This window comes from Heterobasidion irregulare (assembly GCF_000320585.1).
Source record: "Heterobasidion irregulare TC 32-1 unplaced genomic scaffold scaffold_02, whole genome shotgun sequence".
NCBI classification, from domain to species: domain Eukaryota; kingdom Fungi; phylum Basidiomycota; class Agaricomycetes; order Russulales; family Bondarzewiaceae; genus Heterobasidion; species Heterobasidion irregulare.
Window position 1 is genome coordinate 405080 of NW_009258198.1, and position 16946 is coordinate 422025.

The 16946-nt window shown below is 53.1% G+C and overlaps 8 protein-coding genes across 8 annotated transcripts; 5 read left to right on the forward strand and 3 right to left on the reverse strand.

Annotated features, from left to right (window-relative positions):
* Positions 1-198: 198 nt before the first annotated feature.
* HETIRDRAFT_12473 (uncharacterized protein) lies at positions 199-1147 on the forward strand (the record flags this gene model as incomplete). Its single annotated transcript, XM_009543419.1, has 2 exons — positions 199-745; positions 804-1147. Coding segments are annotated over 2 exons (891 nt in total), but the record flags the coding sequence as incomplete, so codon positions are not given.
* A 714-nt stretch (positions 1148-1861) lies between these two features.
* HETIRDRAFT_246524 (uncharacterized protein) lies at positions 1862-2779 on the forward strand (the record flags this gene model as incomplete). The annotated part of the gene is made up of 3 exons (XM_009543725.1): positions 1862-2014; positions 2121-2346; positions 2430-2779. Coding segments are annotated over 3 exons (729 nt in total), but the record flags the coding sequence as incomplete, so codon positions are not given.
* Positions 2780-3152: 373 nt separating this feature from the next.
* On the reverse strand, positions 3153-5090 carry HETIRDRAFT_43024 (Mg2+ transporter-E; the record flags this gene model as incomplete). The annotated part of the gene is made up of 7 exons (XM_009543468.1): positions 3153-3335; positions 3408-3676; positions 3727-4035; positions 4096-4208; positions 4269-4654; positions 4714-4782; positions 4833-5090. 7 exons carry the CDS (start codon positions 5088-5090, stop codon positions 3153-3155), a joined length of 1587 nt encoding a protein of 528 aa, XP_009541763.1.
* Positions 5091-5365: 275 nt separating this feature from the next.
* HETIRDRAFT_448351 (uncharacterized protein) lies at positions 5366-8039 on the forward strand (the record flags this gene model as incomplete). The annotated part of the gene is made up of 6 exons (XM_009543726.1): positions 5366-5624; positions 6178-6319; positions 6373-6440; positions 6489-6610; positions 6663-7310; positions 7398-8039. 6 exons carry the CDS (start codon positions 5366-5368, stop codon positions 8037-8039), a joined length of 1881 nt encoding a protein of 626 aa, XP_009542021.1.
* Positions 8040-8479: 440 nt separating this feature from the next.
* HETIRDRAFT_470181 (uncharacterized protein) lies at positions 8480-10835 on the forward strand (the record flags this gene model as incomplete). The annotated part of the gene is made up of 10 exons (XM_009543727.1): positions 8480-8578; positions 8642-8767; positions 8826-9221; positions 9294-9477; positions 9526-9649; positions 9740-9850; positions 9908-9949; positions 10004-10200; positions 10267-10452; positions 10523-10835. The coding sequence occupies 10 exons, from the start codon at positions 8480-8482 to the stop codon at positions 10648-10650; spliced, it is 1593 nt and encodes a 530-aa protein (XP_009542022.1). The 3' UTR covers positions 10651-10835.
* Positions 10836-11184: 349 nt separating this feature from the next.
* Positions 11185-13487, reverse strand: HETIRDRAFT_236580 (uncharacterized protein; the record flags this gene model as incomplete). The annotated part of the gene is made up of 12 exons (XM_009543728.1): positions 11185-11346; positions 11402-11481; positions 11536-11740; positions 11815-11881; positions 11971-12161; positions 12214-12279; positions 12329-12634; positions 12687-12736; positions 12789-12897; positions 12959-13174; positions 13237-13362; positions 13413-13487. Coding segments are annotated over 12 exons (1653 nt in total), but the record flags the coding sequence as incomplete, so codon positions are not given.
* A 260-nt stretch (positions 13488-13747) lies between these two features.
* On the forward strand, positions 13748-15162 carry HETIRDRAFT_101099 (uncharacterized protein; the record flags this gene model as incomplete). The annotated part of the gene is made up of 7 exons (XM_009543729.1): positions 13748-13787; positions 13840-13907; positions 13958-14170; positions 14227-14307; positions 14366-14481; positions 14532-14659; positions 14714-15162. 7 exons carry the CDS (start codon positions 13748-13750, stop codon positions 15160-15162), a joined length of 1095 nt encoding a protein of 364 aa, XP_009542024.1.
* A 194-nt stretch (positions 15163-15356) lies between these two features.
* Positions 15357-15837, reverse strand: HETIRDRAFT_247745 (uncharacterized protein; the record flags this gene model as incomplete). Its single annotated transcript, XM_009543730.1, has 3 exons — positions 15357-15498; positions 15560-15640; positions 15713-15837. Coding segments are annotated over 3 exons (348 nt in total), but the record flags the coding sequence as incomplete, so codon positions are not given.
* Positions 15838-16946: the final 1109 nt, after the last annotated feature.

Below are 16946 nucleotides of genomic sequence, written 5' to 3' on the forward strand. Positions count from 1 at the left end.
CGCGCGACATTCGTGCAATGAAGCTATCCGAGACATCAAGGGTTTATAAGAGGCGCTTCCTGCGACGAAGAGCCATACTCTCTCTTGACCTCTAACCACAACAACCTCACATCATAGCCCCTAACTATCTGCGTTGACCGCATATCCCACATCACTTTGACTCACTGCACTATGACTAGCATCACCGAAATCCTGCCCAACCTCCAAGGTCGTTTCATCGACAACGACTCCCTCATGCTGCTCGATATGGTAGGCTCTGGAGCCTACGGCGCTGTCTATCGTGCTATCGAGACACGTTCGCCGACGCCGCGCGAGTTTGCGGTGAAGGTGCTCCTCCGCTACGACCCAGAGCATCACATCACCGAATACCAGACGCACGAGGTCAACATGCACTGGCGCGCCTCGTCGCACCCCAACGTCGTCACCCTCGACCGCGTTGTCAAATGCGACGAGTACTTCATATTTGTGGTCATGGACCTTTGCACATCTGGCGACCTGCTCGATGCGGTCACTAACCGCCAGGTATATTACCGCAACAATGGGAACGTGAAGCGGGCCTTCACGCAGCTCATCGACGCCCTGCAGTATTGCCATGAAAAGAGCATATACCACCGCGATCTGAAGCCGGACAACGTCCTCTGCTCCCCTGACGGCTCGCAGGTTTACCTCACCGACTTTGGCCTCGCGACCTCCCACAACTGGGTTGACTGCTGGGGCACCGGGACGTCCACTTTTATGAGTCCTCGTAAGTCGCGCTCGACACAGCCATATACAAAGTCGAGGCCGCTGACCTTTTTGCGCAGAGTGCTGTGGCCAAGACCCCTCTTCGCTCAAGTTTGACGCCCGCCTCGCGGACATCTGGGCGCTCGGCATCATCCTTGTAAACATGCTCACGAGCCACACACCCTGGGAGGCGCCCACGTTCGACGACCCCAGCTTCTCGAAGTTCCTCGTCGACCCGGAGTACCTCGTCAAGATCCTCCCCATCTCGCGCGAGGCGAACGGCCTCGTGCGCCGCATCCTCACCTTCCAACCGCACCTGCGCATTTCGCTCATGGAGCTCCGCCGCGAGGTCGGCCGCATCAGAACCTTCTTCATGACCGACGCGGAGCTCGCCAAGGCGCCCATGAACGCGCGCATGGCTGCGAGAGACTGTGTGAGGCTGAAGCGCCGCAACAAATACGTGGACATGGACGCGCCCGGGATCGTCTCTCCCTCGCCCGGGCCTCCAATGAACGCGGAGCTCCCGCATCTTACAATTGAGGACTCTGATGAGAGCGATGGGAGCGGCGGGAGCGGCGCAGCTACCCCTGAGACGCACTCCCCAGACTTCGATGTTGACGACGATGATATTTTGGCGAAGTTAGAGGCGTTATCCGTTCGTATTCCTGAGGCGTACAATCATAGAGAGGGGGACCGCCCTCTGCGAGTCGTGGGAGAGGAGGGCGTCTACAACTGATGCGCGTCAACGACCTCTGGTCCTGGTCTGCTGGTCAGACCTTGAACTATACTATACGCATACCCCCATATACCCTAAATTGAAGCAAATAATAAATCATATCACACACACTGCGTGAAAGGTAAAATTGAGTGAATATGCCCTTGTGACTTGTGAGTAAACAAAGATGCCAACAATGCTGGCGTTGTTTGATTCAGAGGCTGTTGCCAAACAGTCGTCCGAATCCGGCAACTCCTGAGCTGTCCGTCTGATTGTCAGCCCAATATACCCCGTCCATCGACTTTACGCACGATGTCCGCCTCTCTCGTTCCCCAAAAAACGGCAAAAAATGCGTTGAAAGGCAAAGGCAAGGAGAAGCATGCCAAGGGCAAAGAACAGGTGCACGACGAGGTCGCTGAGGCGCGGAACGAGGGCACTGACCCCAAATGGATCTACGCGCCCCCTGAGGGCGCTGTCCTACCCGACATCGAGAACATCGAGTTTGGAGACTTCGACTACGACCAGTTCAAAGGCGACGAAGATGCAGAGCTCTGGCTCGTGCGTGTCCCGAACAATGTGCGTCGACCTCGCCGCTCCTTCACCCCTCCCACCTGAGGACCCTCCTCCGCGTCTGTGCCAATCTCTGACTGCAACATGTCATATATGTATATTTGATCTATAGATTAAGCCAAAGCATCTTAAGGATGTGCGGATATCGGCGCCGCCGCCGTCTTCGCTCACTGTCAAGGTCGGCCGCCTGGAGCGCAAAACCGGGTCCTACGATATATGGGCCCTCAGCGCCGACGGCGAGGCGGAGGGAGACGAAGGAGCCGGCGTCGGGGGCGAAGAGCTGCGCGCGCTGTCGGCGCTGCTTCCTCGCCCGAAGAAAGGCGGGAAGCTCTACCTCGGTGCGTCTTCCTCGAACGCTTCGCTCTCGCGACTCACGACTCCCGCACGCATCTCCATCTGACCGTTCGCTTTGCCAACGCAGCGCCCAAACCCATCGCTCGGCACCTCGTCTTCGCTGCGTCGCCCCCTATTCCCTCAGCCCCTGAGTCTGACCCTGGCGCCGAGCCAGCAACCGCTCCAGCCGGCGCGCACGTCTACAAAAATCCGCCACGGCCTTCTTACCCTGACGCGGTCCTCAAACATCGCTTCCTTCCGTACGGCTCGCGCGGGTCGCCAGGGACAGACTCGGCGATCGCGTCTCAAGCAGCCCCTATCGACGCCGACATCGAGATGGTCTCCGACGAAATCGAAATTAGATCAAAGTCTGCAGCCCATGCGACAGCGAACAGCCACAAGAAGGGCGAGAGCGAAGACGGCGGCAAAAAAGACAAGGAGAAGGGGAAGAAGCGCAAAGGGGATGGGGAGCTGCCGAAGCGAACGAAGAAGGCGAAAATGAACGGGTAACATGCTCTCTGCTGCTTGTAGAATAAAAGTACCCTACACATTGTTTATTATGATGCGATCGCTTGCTCCTTGTGGCGCTCTTAACGACGATTGATGAGATCCATGGACTACAAAATGGGACAATCCTGATTGAAAAAACAATAAATTAGAACAAATATGTTTATGTGGATCCTCCATGCCGTATGATATATGATTATGTAGATGCGATGCTCTGGACGATCATGGATGCGGTATAGTATGCGATGAAATATGTATAGACATGAATAACGTTAGCCGACCCAAGGTTTATGTGGGTCGACGACTACGGTTTTGATCCGACAGATATGCCCATGACGGATACGAGCTCGAAACACGCGACAAGGAGGAGCTGGCCGACCAGGTCCATAAGTGCGGAGTGTACAGGCAGCGCATACATGTCGGGGTCGAAGCCGCGCGACCACAGGAAGTCTGTCAGATATCGGGCGACGACGAGGGATATAAACACCTATAGCAAGGAAGCGTCAGGCGACTTTGAAGGGGGAAAGAGACTAGGGGCAGGATAGGGGCGAGCACGCACTGCGAAGCAAAAGAAAAAGACGGACGCCGCGACGAAGGGGAAGGGGAGCCGGAGCCAATTGAGCGCGCGCAGGACGGCGAGGAAGATGACCTCTACAGGTAGGGTGACGAAGAACAGCGTGAGCATGACCAAGCGCGGACTCGGTTCCGTACGTGGAGGTTTGCGTGCGAATGAGGAGGCGCTTGTGGTAGGAAGAGAGCCCGCGACAGACGCATGGAGAGATGTGGACAGGCGCGAGACGAGGACGGAGCCGACGCTGCCAGGTAGCCCTACACGCATATAAGCAGGGTTTGAGGAGTAGATAAAGAGATGGCGCTACCACTGATGGCGACGGCCAAGAGTGCAAAGCCTTCGTAACGGCTGACGAACATGTCCAATATGATACCCGTGCCGCTGCTGATGATCATGGCACCGAGTAAGGGCGACCAACCCTGCAATAGCAGGTCTTTGACATGCGGATTGCGGCGCGTGAGGACCGCACACCCAACAGAAGTGCACACGATGAGAACTATCACGCCGAATGGAACAGGGGTCCCGAGAAATCTGATGAGAATGGTAGATGTTACCCCAAGAAGGAATAGGGTGACGAGGTCTCCTAAGCAAGAGGCGACGGGTGGGGCAATGTTATCTGTACAAGCACGTCCTTTAATGTCATAGAACACTTATCGATGACAAGATATGTCCGTACCAGGATCACGACCAAATTTTCGGCAGATAACTATCAGCCCACACATGAAAGAACCAAGGACGATTGCCGAAAGGCACGTAGCAGACATGGCGGTGGAGGCGACCATGACAATTCTGCGTAACAATTTGACCTGTCGTCAGCGTTGCGAATGTTCCTGAAATATAATGACGCACTCAGAGAAACCAGACTTGGGGCGTGGGTCCCCTAAAGGACGCGCAGGGTATGGCGTTCGGACGTTATACAGGAAGCGGCGTGAGAACAGGGTCTCGTCAGCGCTGCCGGGCTCTGGAGGAGGCGGCGGCGGAGGCCCAGGGGGAACGATGAGGCCGAGGACGATGGACACGAGTGCGGCGACGAAGGAAACCACGGCGGCTTGCACCTGCAAAAGGGTTAGATTGCCCCACACGATGGCGTTGCGGGTTTTTGCGCTGTCGAGGTCACCCATGTTGGCCGCCGTGCCCAGGCGAGCAGAGAGGTTCATCTCGAGGTTTCCCTTGAGGTTTAGAACGACGGGGATGATCATGATGAGCTCGTTGATGCGACTCATGGCCTTCCAACGCTGTCAAGGCAGGATGGCACATTGGTTCTCAGAAGATGTATGATGATGGTGTGACGTACCGATACATGATCTAGCAGTTCACCGGTGAACATAAGTCCAATCGTGGTGAACAGCAGGGTGGGGGCAGTCTTTGGCCCTCAGCTCAATGTGATTCCTTTACGTCCATCGATAAACGCACCTCGACAACGATGCTTCCCGTCTGTGCCCATAAGCCCTTGCCTACTGTTGTCGACTCGTCGCGCCAGCGCGTGTTCCCGCCCGAGCCAAGCAGAGCCATCTCGCCCTCATCGCCGTCCTCCGATGCGTGATCCTCGACCTCGACCGGCGGATAGTGTGTCCTGTCAAACAGGCGCGGGTTGGGGGTAACGGTAATGTCTTCGAGGTGGGTCATCTCAATGTCATCGTCGTCCGAGCTGGAGGCAGAATCTGAGTGCATCGTCGCGGACGCCAGCGACGATGGACACGCTCAGGCTCGGTCGTGAGTGCCTGTTCTCCGGATTACCCAATTTGGGGCGTGGGAAACTGCGTCGCTGTGGCAGGCCGTAAACCTTGTCTTCGCACTCGAACCTCCTCCTCCTCGTCCCGCCATTTCTCCTCCTTTTGCCATTTCAACCACCCCCGATTTTGCGCTCATTCAACTCACCGTTGCTGGTTGTACTGTTAGCATCGCTTTTTTGGTGCATGCGACCGCGCTCGCCATCCACATGCACCATGTCGTCAATCCTCTCCTCATACCCCCCACCCACTGAATTCCGCTCTTCGGTCGCCAAGAATCCTCCTGATTATATACCTCCTACGGAAGAGCTAGAAGCACTGCATGAGGAGCTATTGGAGCTGAGGCAGCGGAACCTCGAACGAGCAAAGAAGGCCGGGGATGATCTTAGAGCTATTCAGGAGTCGATGCGCCGGCTCAAGGAGAAGGAGAAGGGCAAGGCAAAGGCAGTTGATAAATCTAAACGCGAGCGCGGCTGTGCGTATATCCGCCTTCTCATTTTCTTCTCGGTCTGACGGTCGCATGTTTTAACCCGCCCGGTTTCGTTTATTGTCTGTGCCTCTGCGCCAATGCCCTTTGTCGATATGGGCCCCTGCCACTTCCTCTGGTGCCTACCCTTTCTGATGTGCGTCTTGAACTGACGCGATATACCTTGGTCAATACTGTGTCATTGAACCGCTTCATTTTACTGGGTCTATGTCGCCTGCACGCGTTCTTCGCCTTCCATACCTCTCGGGATAACCCTCTTTCAAACGGGTGCAATCTGACCTCTTCTTCATCTTGTACGCTACTCTAATCGCGCCACCCTGACGTTTATCGGTCGTCAATAATGTCTCAATTTTGCTTTCCTTGTCCTGAAATTGGGCACTTGGTTCATCCCGCTTTATGCATGTGTCTCACAAATACGATGCGTGTCTTCTCCTGCCTCTGGTTGGTTGGCCGACTCTCGCTGCGATCACCTCATTGAACCTCTTCTGGTTTGCTCGCACTGGCTTCATTGACGCGCATAAATACTATCTCGACTGGACAGTCACACCCTTACCAGCCAGAGTCGAAGAGCAACGACCACCAGCATACGTTCAACCAGGTCCCTCTACACCTCGGTTCCCCTCCATGCCTACTGCCCCCGCTCCCACATCATCATCCCGATCTTCACTGGATCCTCGAAAGTCGTGAGTGAAGCCCTCGTTCTTCTTACCACCCGTCACGTTCATACCAGATCCAGGATGCCTCATGATTCTAAATCCAAGAAGAAGAAGCGGAAGCGCGAGGAGGACACAGATGACGATACAGGTGCGCATACATAGATGGGACGCGAGTCATCGTCTCATTCCATGTCAGATATCAAATCGTCCCGGATAGCCACCCCTCCCGCATCTCATCCTCTCGCAACCTCTCACTCATATCCCAGTCTTTCGAAGGCTTTAAAGCCAGTGGCGTCCTTCGCAACTCCCTCAGCCAAGGTAATATCTCACCAGAATGCTACCATCTCTTCGCTGACCTCTCTCCTTGAAGCCTGGATCTGGCCCCGATTTCAATCTACCACCTAAATCCGAATTGTCGATCCTCCGGCCCCCAGTTCCGCCCCCGCCGATACCGGGGCCGAGTAAACCGACCGAAGTGAAGGAGGACTTTAGCAAAGCAAAGCAGCCGTCGCAAGTACTCGTGAATACGTTTTACACGAGCATTGAGCCATGGATACGGACCATCAAGGAGGAGGACGTCGGCTTTCTGGAGTACACGGGCGACGAGGTCGAGCCGTACATCCTCCCGCGGCTCGGGCGGCATTACACCGAGCAGTGGGAGGAGGAGGATATTGCTCTTTATGGCGCGCCCCTGCCATCGACGGAGACCATCCGGGCGAGTACCAGTTACTCTCGAGCCGCGGAGAAGGCTCCTTACCCCAAGTGGGACCCGGCTACACTCAACGAGAACGATCTCACGGTGGAGGAGCGCGGGCACGGCCCGTTGACGGAGCGGCTGGTGAGCGCGCTGCTGCCCGTGGAGGACTCGGTGTGGAAGGGGGTGAAGGCGGCGGAGGAGGCAATGGAAGGCCGGCACGGGGTCGGGGCGGGTAGTGCAGCAGGACGACAGGTGATCGTGGAAGACTTAGAGAAGCGGATCAAGGATAGTCTTCGATTTCACAAGTTGCTCGAGACGACGGTGAGCTGTTCGTTTTTTGTCCCCCTCCCCTCTTTTTTCCTAGTCCTGTGCTAGCCTTCGCAGATACTTACTTGTCGTGTGGTACAGCCCGATTTTTCTGATCCCGTTGACGACCCGATAGCCACTGCGCTTCGACACGCTCAGCGTGAGCTCCGTACAGTGGTTGCCACCAACAAGGCGCGTAAGGCGCGTCTTGTGGCCATAGCCCGCGACCGGCTCGGCTATCAAGAGTATGTCGACCTGCGTGACTCGATTGACAAGAACATCACGACCCTCTATACCAAGCTCCAGAAGAAGGAGGGCCCAAAGTCGCATAAGAAGAAGAAAAAGTCGGTCGGCGGGGCCGCGGGTGAGGCGAACGGCAACGGAAAGGGAAACGGGAGCGGGAATGGGAACGGGACGGCGCCACTGGGGACGTGGCCGGCGTCGGCGGGGCTTGGGCCCGACGAGGATAACGTGCTGAGGGTGCCGGACCAACTAAGGCAGTTGGTGGCGACGCGGCGGCAGTGGGTGGATACGGTCGGTGGTGTTTTCGACGAGAAGCAGAGGGAGAATCCTGGCAGTATTTGGGGGTTGCCGCCACGCAGTGTGTTTGAGGGTTTGGATGAGGATGTGAGAATACTTTTGGAGCGGCAGGACGGTGGTGGTGGTGGGAGCGAGTCGAATGGCGCTTCTTCCGACGGGAAGGGGAAAGGGAAGAGGTCGAGGGACGAGATGGATATCGGGTAGTCGGTCGGGTGCTGTCGTTGTCGTCTTCGTCGTGTCGCCTTTGCACCTCGCTCTGGATGCTGGAGTGATAATCTTATTCCTTGTGTGCTTGTGGTCATCGTCATCTCTCTGATCCCTTGGGTTTATGTTGTGTTTGCCACTACGCTGCAATGCGCATGTATGTGATCTTGGAAGGCACTGCGGATTGATCTTCCTTTTATCTTCTTTGGATGACAACTGGGAGGTTTTATGTTATATCGTCACAGCTAACGGAACTGCAGATGTATCCCAGTGTATCTTCAGCCGCTGTCTTGAGGATCGAAGAGATCTCGAGGATTAATTTGTCTGATAAGATAAGATGTAGATTTCTTCTGGCCGACTCCCATAACTTAATTACCAGACCTTCCTTCCTAAGGCTGACCTCTATAGTCGCCCTTCATCTCTGCTTGACTGTCTTCGTCATGGAAGCGCAAGTCAAATTCAAAATTAATCCCTCGAATGAGTTCCCCGTGGTGATGACGATAGCGGGCTCGGACGCGAGTGGGGGTGCAGGAATTCAAGTATGGGCCAACTGAATGTATCTCGAACCTCGACGACTGATAAGTATCTTCATCTCACGAAAGGCTGATCTCAAAACTTTCACCTCACTGAGATGCTACGGAACAAGTGTCATCACGGCACTGACCGCCCAAAACACGATGGGAGTGCAGAACGTGCACCTAATCCCGCCGTCTTTCGTCGAGGAACAGGTCTGTTGCTAGCCCCCACTTCATTTCACGCCAGACAGACGTCCAATTTATCTCCAAGTTTACTTCAGTCACTTCCGATATCCGCGTGCAAGCTATCAAGACAGGGATGCTGACTGACGCAGGAGTCACCGCTGCGGTCGCGGGCGCCCTGCGCACAGCGTACGCGAGCTCTGCTGTGCCATCACTCGTATGTGATCCGGTGACAGTGTCGACTTCTGGGCATGTACTTCTACAGCCAGATGCCGTCGATGTGATGATGCGCGAGCTCTTCCCCCTCGCGCACGTCATCACCCCAAATAAACCAGAGGCGGAGCTCCTCTTATCGCGTATGAGCGGACACTCACGCACGATCGAGTCGCTCGAAGATATGATCGTGGCCGCCGAAGAGCTCTTGTCGCTGGGGCCTCATGCAGTTCTGGTCAAGGGCGGGCACCTCTCCGCGACCCCGGCCGACGTGGCGCGCGCGCGAGCGCAGCACCCGCAATTGGACGTTGAGGAGAGCGGCATGCTAGGGGAAAACATGGAGATTCTGCTCGTGATGCAAGGCGAGAGAGACCCTGCGGACCTCCACCTTGTCGTCGATGTCCTTCAAGAAGCTGGTGGGGCTAGGACGCTCTTTCTGCGACCGAAATTGGATTCAACAAGCACCCATGGCACGGGGTGCACACTGAGTGCTGCGTTGGCATGTTTTCTGGCCCGAGGATTCTCTAGTAAGTCGGGTGGTTGGCAGAGCAAACCTTTTCCTCACGTTCTCTTAGCAAGGGAGTCGGTAAAACAGGCCAGCATATACACTCACCAAGGAATCGCAGCTGCCTTCCTTGTAGGTCACGGCCATGGCCCTCTCAACCACATGCACCCAATTCTGCATAGATGCATACCAACGTGAGCTAGTTCGTTTTAACCCCCTTATTTGAATGATACCATGACTCACAAATATAGAGCGACTGCGAATAATCCACACCCTTTTGTGAGAATGCTGATCGAGACAAATGCCTCTGTCTGGAAGCAATATGTTGAACATGACTTTGTCAAACAACTCGGAAGCGGAACTTTACCTAAGGAGTGTTTTGTTCATTTCATCAAGTGCGCCTAGACAGCTGCCTTTCCTACTCGTCACTCTGATGTCACTCTCCCTCATAGACAAGACTATCTATACCTAAAATATTATTCTCGGGCTTATGCGTTAGTCCTCCCCTGCTTCATCTTTTTGACAAGATTAATTTACCCTATACGCAGCTTGCTCGCAGCCAAGTCTCCTGATTATGTTGCCATTAGAGCGTCAGCAGAGATCATGTTGCACGTAGTCCGCGAGAGCACCATGCACAGATCGTACTGCGAGAAGTGGGGCGTGACTCCAGAACAGCTAGATTCTACTGCTGAATCAGCTGCGTGTACGGCGTATGGCGCATACATCATGGATATGGGGCTGCAGGGTACGCCCGTTCCAACTTGCCTTGCCGTAGGGCCAGGTATCAGCTAAGTTTGTGTCGCTCTTTCAGGCGATAGTTCACATTTGACCATGGCGCTCGCGGCGTGCTTACTTGGTTACGGGGAAGTCGGTCTATGGCTTCAACGCGAAGCCTTGAAACCTAACACCTGGGTCAAGTTGGAAGGAAACCCGTACCGGAAGTGGATAGACGACTACTCGGGAGAGGAATATCAGGACGCTGTCAAGAAGGGTGTAGGTGGGTGAAATATTCTGGCGGTGTTGATAATGATCTGATCGTGGATCGATACGCGCTTCGGTCAACGTAGAGAGGATTGAAGCGCTGGCAGCAGCTGACCCACCGTCGCCGAAGAGGTTCGAAGAATGGCGGCTCGTATGGGAGAAGTGCACACAGCTAGAGAAGCAGTTTTGGGACATGGGCCTGAATCTATCGTGAACAGCATGAAACGGAAACCAAGAATAAGCAATGTACGAGTGGATCAAGCACGTACCGCTCTCCACAACAAGTGTTGTCATGGATCGATGTCTTCCTCAGAAGCGTATCTTTGAATGAAGAACTGGTGTTTGTAGAGTAGTGTGTGTTATTGGTATGTAGTAAATGAAGTATATATCTAAGATTCTTTGACATCTGGGAAGTAGCCAGTCGCAATCTTGGACCAGTCAAAAACGGATCGATCGAAAAGTAGGAGATCCTTTATGGTTTCAGGAGCTACCTTCGATAGTCTTCTGGCTTGATCAGATAGCTTCTGCACAGACTGGATGGAGTAAACCCGAGTTTGTCATGGCGAATCCCAGAGGCTGGGCTTACCGAGTTTCTTTCACCACTCCACTCGCCTGCCCATCCGTCCCGAGCATCAGCAATCGCGGAAAATCCCTGTTGGGCGTTGCTAAAGAGGTCGGCGATCGGATAAGCTTCATCCTGTGGCATCCTTGAGCAAACGGATTCCATGAGTTAAGATCTGGACATCACCTCCAAGCTTTCATCACATGCTGCGACAAAGGCGTCCGCGTCCGGGTGGCCAATCGGAGGATTTGTGGTTGTTTGATATTCGGGTCGAAACGCCCACTTATACCGCTTCAAGCTATTTTGTGACCACCGATGTCGAGATGATGGTAAGTCGGGGAGAGTGAGCTATAAGGACGTTGGCATCCCACAAGTTTTAGATAATTGCCGGGAAGACGGTTACCATGAACATTCCCAAGCACATCTTTTTCATGGCTGCCAAAAGATTGCGGTCGTATTCCAGCTCGGCGAAGGCTGCACTATCTGATCCTCCACGTCAAGCCTGTATTGCCTGGTGAACCAAGTAGTAGGGTCTACCTTTTGGGATGACTGGCGCGATGTCGCCGATCACGGCCAACTGGGACTCGATTACGTGTGACGCATACCAATATGCAAACGGCAACTCGTCCGCTACGAAGAGGTCGAGTTGAAATCCTGCGAAAATGACCTCGACAATGATGCGAAGCCTCCATATCATGATGACATTCAGAACGGCGTGCAAGATAGCATGTTCTGTTTCGTTCTGGAATTCTGCCACAGTTAGACATGATAGAGCGTGCGAAGAAGAAGGCTTGCCTCAGTGTGGAGGGTCGATACCATATTTGCCCATGAGTCGTAGAGAACATGCCAGTCGAGAAGAGAATTCGAAAAATGTCTGCGTCGCCTTGGAGGGTTGGACCAGTATGATTTGATATAACTAATCAGTGTCTTTGAGGCGCTGTCAGTATATAGGAGAAAAAGAGGTTCTTGAACGGACAGTCACTGACCCGCGCTAATCTTTGCTCTGTGTCCCTCAGGTACGAAGCCGCAGAAACGACGGGCTGCCTTCTAACTACCGCAGTGATTCGAGCCCAGGGCAACCCTAGGGTTTCGAGGAAGAATTGTTCGATAGTCCAGATTGGCAATCGGGTGCCTAAAACGCGATAGCCGTCGAAAAACACTGACTGGGGCATATCAATCGTTATGACACGGACATGATGATTCGGCCGCTCTCACTTGTGTCAGCGAGCGTAGAAAGGGTACTTTGACGCCTGGTGATAACGCGCGCAAGGTTCCTACAGTCTGGGTTCAATCAGTTCGCATCAAAGAGTGACGGTCATTTCAGTCTGACCTTCCAAGTAGACAGATGGGAGATAGCAGACAACTGGCAAAGTTCAGTCCAGCCGTCCAAAAGATTTCCCAAAGCATCCCAAGTATCTTCTTGAGCAAGCATCGGTAGAATTTGAAGCGGGGCAAGGGTGTTTAATCGACGGCTGACATAAGGATCGAATGCCAATAACGCAGGAGATCCGACGGGTGGGGCTGGTGGGGCAGGGCGATACCGGATGTTGTACAAGTACGTGCGAGCATGCGCAAGAAGAGTCTGACAACGTTGTCTGTCCATTGGCATTTCAAGAGCGAACAGCTCCAGCAGAGTCTGATAAAGTCAGAGACACGCAAAGCATTTGAAGTGATCATATAGTTCCTACCTTTCTTAACATTACTCGGTTGTATAGAGGTTCTCTCCATCGTAAGGATTCTACGCAGTTATCAGGACGGTTGAAAAAGGTTAGGAAACATGACGGGCCTACCATTCGTAGAGATCCAATTGCACGCATTCTCCAGACGCGACAACACATTTCTAATTTGTGTGCCCTCCATCAAGGAGACACCGCTTTTCTCTGATTGCCAGTCCTCTGTCTGCGAATAGACCGGTATCAGCATGAAAATATGATGAGGGTAATAAGAACCGCATGCGGACGTCGAAGACTCTGCCCTTCGTTAGTTCCCTCCAAGTCATATCACAACACTTCAAAACCCCTTCAACGCATGCCACAAGAACGTGAATCAAGAGCTCAACAGGTCTTGCTGGATCACTTGAGACAGATGGCCAGAAATCCATAATGACATCAAGATCATGCACATATTGAAGAGTGAAGACTGTTTGCGAAAGAGCATATCCAGCATGCCATTGCATCTACATTGTAAAATACATAATTCATCAGGACTTCTCGAGCACAGACAGCCGTCCTCATTCACCTCGCAGGAGCACACCCTATCGAGAATGTAGCACAACTCCTCAGGAAGAAGCGGTGCCAGTGGGTCAAACGGAGGCCTATGTTCTTCATCTAACGACATTCCGCTATCCATGCGTGGCTCTCCAATCTATGCACATGAAGGACATTCAGCGTTCAAATTAGGAAGACAAACCCCACCTCTATGACACTCATGGAGTCCATCAGAGTGAATCCGTCCGTGAGGAGCAATTGGCCAGGTTCCATGGCTGCAAAAGTTGCATGCCTGAGTGTGGCACAGATGTGATTGACCATCTTGCTCACCTTTTCCAGCCTCCCGAAACAAGTCTGTGACATCCTCGAAATCATCGCCTCCAGGAAGTTCGTAGTCCTCGTCTTCGTCCATCGTCGACCAAAGAGTTGAGGGAAGGCTGCCGAGACTGAGGGTAGCTGAGGGTATGAAAGATGCTGAGTTTGAAACTTTCCTCTTTGATGTTCTCTTCTACCCGCTCGTATGTCTGTGCGCTGCAGTCATCATGGAGTGTCGGACGAGCAACTTCAACTCCAGCCTCGGCCGTAATCAAAACTCGTAGAAGGTTTCAGAGCACGTCTATACGGCCTCATTCAGAGAGCGTTCTTTCTGGTCGTCGCCCGCGCGTAATATTTTCTGGCATTCAACCGACTGGTATACCCCATGTGCGTGCTCAAGATTGACGCTTTGAAGCTAGGTTAACAACCATAATTAGCTAGGGAACTATTTCGGTGCTCTTGCTAATTGGGTGAAGCTTCAGCGGGAGGCAGACCCTAGCGATGAGCTCATCTTCTCCATCGTAGGGTGGCATGCTCTTACCCTACCTCAAGATCCAAAGGCTTTACAAGTCGCTCGCATGGACATGGTTGCGCTCATGCTTGCTGTTGGAATTGACCCTAAGCGGTCTATAGTATTTCATCAAGATCACGTATGTCGAAGCCAGTTTAGATCAGGCTTGCGGCAGAAAATTTAACGGCAATCCAGATCCAAAACCATACTGAGCTGGCTTGGATTTTGAGTTGCCTTACTCCTGTAGGTCGCTTGATGCGTATGACGACCTGGAAGGTAAGCCGTCCTTTCTCCCCCTTCATTTCACGTTTCCTTGAGCTTTTACATCTGATAGTCCAGATTGGCTGTTTCACGGAACGCCAACGATGAATCTGAAGTCGATGACTCCTTACTTAACGCTGGACTATTGACTTACCCAGTGCTGCAAGCAGCAGATATTCTAGCATACAAGTTAGCTGACGTCTCGTATACAAAGGCCTGCCTAACCGTTTTTCAACCAGGGCAACTCATGTCCCAGTGGGCGATGATCAGCAACAGCATCTAGAATTATGCAGGGACATTGCAGACTCCTTTAACAGGGCGTACAAAAAGCCATCTCCGTTGTTCCCTCTACCACGGCATATGTATAGTGAGCCAAATTCTTGCCTATCGTCTACCAATGGTGCTCTAATGGCCTGAAAAGCACCCACGAGACGCGTTCTGTCTCTGAAAGACCCATCTTCCAAAATGTCCAAGTCTGCCGCCGATGCAAACTCCCGTATCATCCTCACGGATACTGCCGCCCAAATCAAGAACAAGATTCGTGGCGCAACGACGGACTCAATTCAAGGCATCACTTACGATCCCGTCGGCCGCCCTGGGACATCGAACTTGCTCCTTGTTCTTGCTGCCTGTACCGATGAAGACGTAGTGGAGGTTGCGAAACGGTACGCGAACAAGAATCACGGCGATTTGAAGGCCGATGTATCCGATGCCATCGAAGAGGCGTTCAAGGGCCCCCGAGCAGAATTTGAGAAAATACGATCGGAAAATGCGTATTTGACTCGGATTTCGGAGGAGGGTGCTGCAAAAGCACGGGCGAAGTCAGACATCACAATCAAAGAGGTCAGGAGGCGCGTGGGGTTGGCTTAATACTGTTATCCTACTCTTTCTTTCGCACTCGAATTTTCACCCATCAACTTGACAGTACTATATTTACAAAATCACTCGCTACGGAGGTGCAGTCATCTGCGGGTGTAAGGCCTAGCATCCATACTTCCAAGTGAGACAATTCATTTGTCTCTTCAACTGGCCTCCGCGCGCGCCACGAACTCGGCGAAAGTCTCGTCCGCCGGTGGGTTTGCAGCGAAGGCCATGCCGAGCTTGCAATGGTTGATCTGTTGGCAACTGACCCATATAGGATCAGTGTTCTCGACCGTGACATTGAATGTCGGGAAGTTCGTCGTCTGGCCTGCCGCTACTGGGTTGCTTTAGGCACACGAGATGAGCGGTTAAAATGTAGACAAGGCCTCGACAAGCTGCCACATACAAGCCGGAGTCGAATCCGCCCTCTGCAGGCGTGCAAGGAGTCTCGAAGGATGTCTGTGTGGCGCTATGATTTTTCTGAACGCTGTACAGTACAGACATACAGCCAGCGACTTCGTCAGATGACGGTATTGAGGGATTTGACTAGAAAACCTACAACATAAACTCGATGACGTCCCCAACGACAGCGGTGAGGTTGCTTGGCGTAAAGGTCAGGCCTCCGCCCTCACCGACAACGACGAGATGGGTTTCGCCTGACGCGAGAGGCACGAGAGAGAGAGCTGCAACAACAACGATTTTCAACAGAGTGAACATGGCGGATATGCGTGTAGAGAAGATGTAGGTCAATAGGATCCTATCTGATGCATGTAGCGAGGAAGGGGCTTTATACGAAAAGCGAGGGACATTCGGAGTCTGGGTAAGGGAAAAGAGACAATGTCGATGAGAGAAACACTGCGAGACGGAACACTCCCATCCCGTCTCGTTTATGTTACGACCATGCGAGCGGCAGGGAACCCATAGTAAAGTTGCGGCTAGAAATAACCAGAAATGTGGTTTCGCGCGTGCCGAGAATGCATTGAAGATGCAAGGGGGGAATGCTGTGGCAACTTTCACCGCAGACGGATACGCAGGTCCTGAAAGTATGGGAATGAACATGGGCCTGCCAAGGGGAGCAAAATATGCCTATAGAATGGCTTCAAGCCGAACCTTTTAGGTACGGACATAAGCAAAACCGCAGGGGTGGTAGCACAGAAAAGGTACGCATTCGTATAGAGCTTGCTTGGGAACCTGAGATTTTGGGCTGTGGAGAAACAAACCCTTCAGAAGTGGATTAAGGTGGATGAGAGACATTACAAGGACACCGGAAGCATTGCATCCATTGAAACAATGCTTCAAGCCGTCCCAAAACAAGCTCTAGGCCATGATAGTCGGAGGTCAGCGACCAGCGGCCCACACTGTCTGTGAGACTCAAGCGGTGACACTCTCAATGAGCGAGGGCTGAGAGAGCGAATGTACGGAGAGTTGGAGTAATTATGCTCCACGGATCCGAAATTATGTGCTCCCACGAATTCCGATGAATGAAAGTTCTTCTGGCCATGAGAAAAGTCTGAAGACATGTTAGTCCTGTACCAAGACGGTCAAATTGCCATGTCTCAGGCCACAATTGCCGCACGACATCAAACATGTGCGAGGCCCCGTGGTAGGCGATCGCGGCAGTCGATGGGGAAGATGTGGCCTCAAAGAGGCAAAGGAACATGTGCACTGTTGAGAGAAGAGCTGCAGGATTATACCTCGATCTTCACACTGCAATAGCCTATACCGGAGACCAGGCAGGCCTAAGAAACCAATCGTGGAATCATTCAGAACCTTTTCCCATGTCCATGTCATGG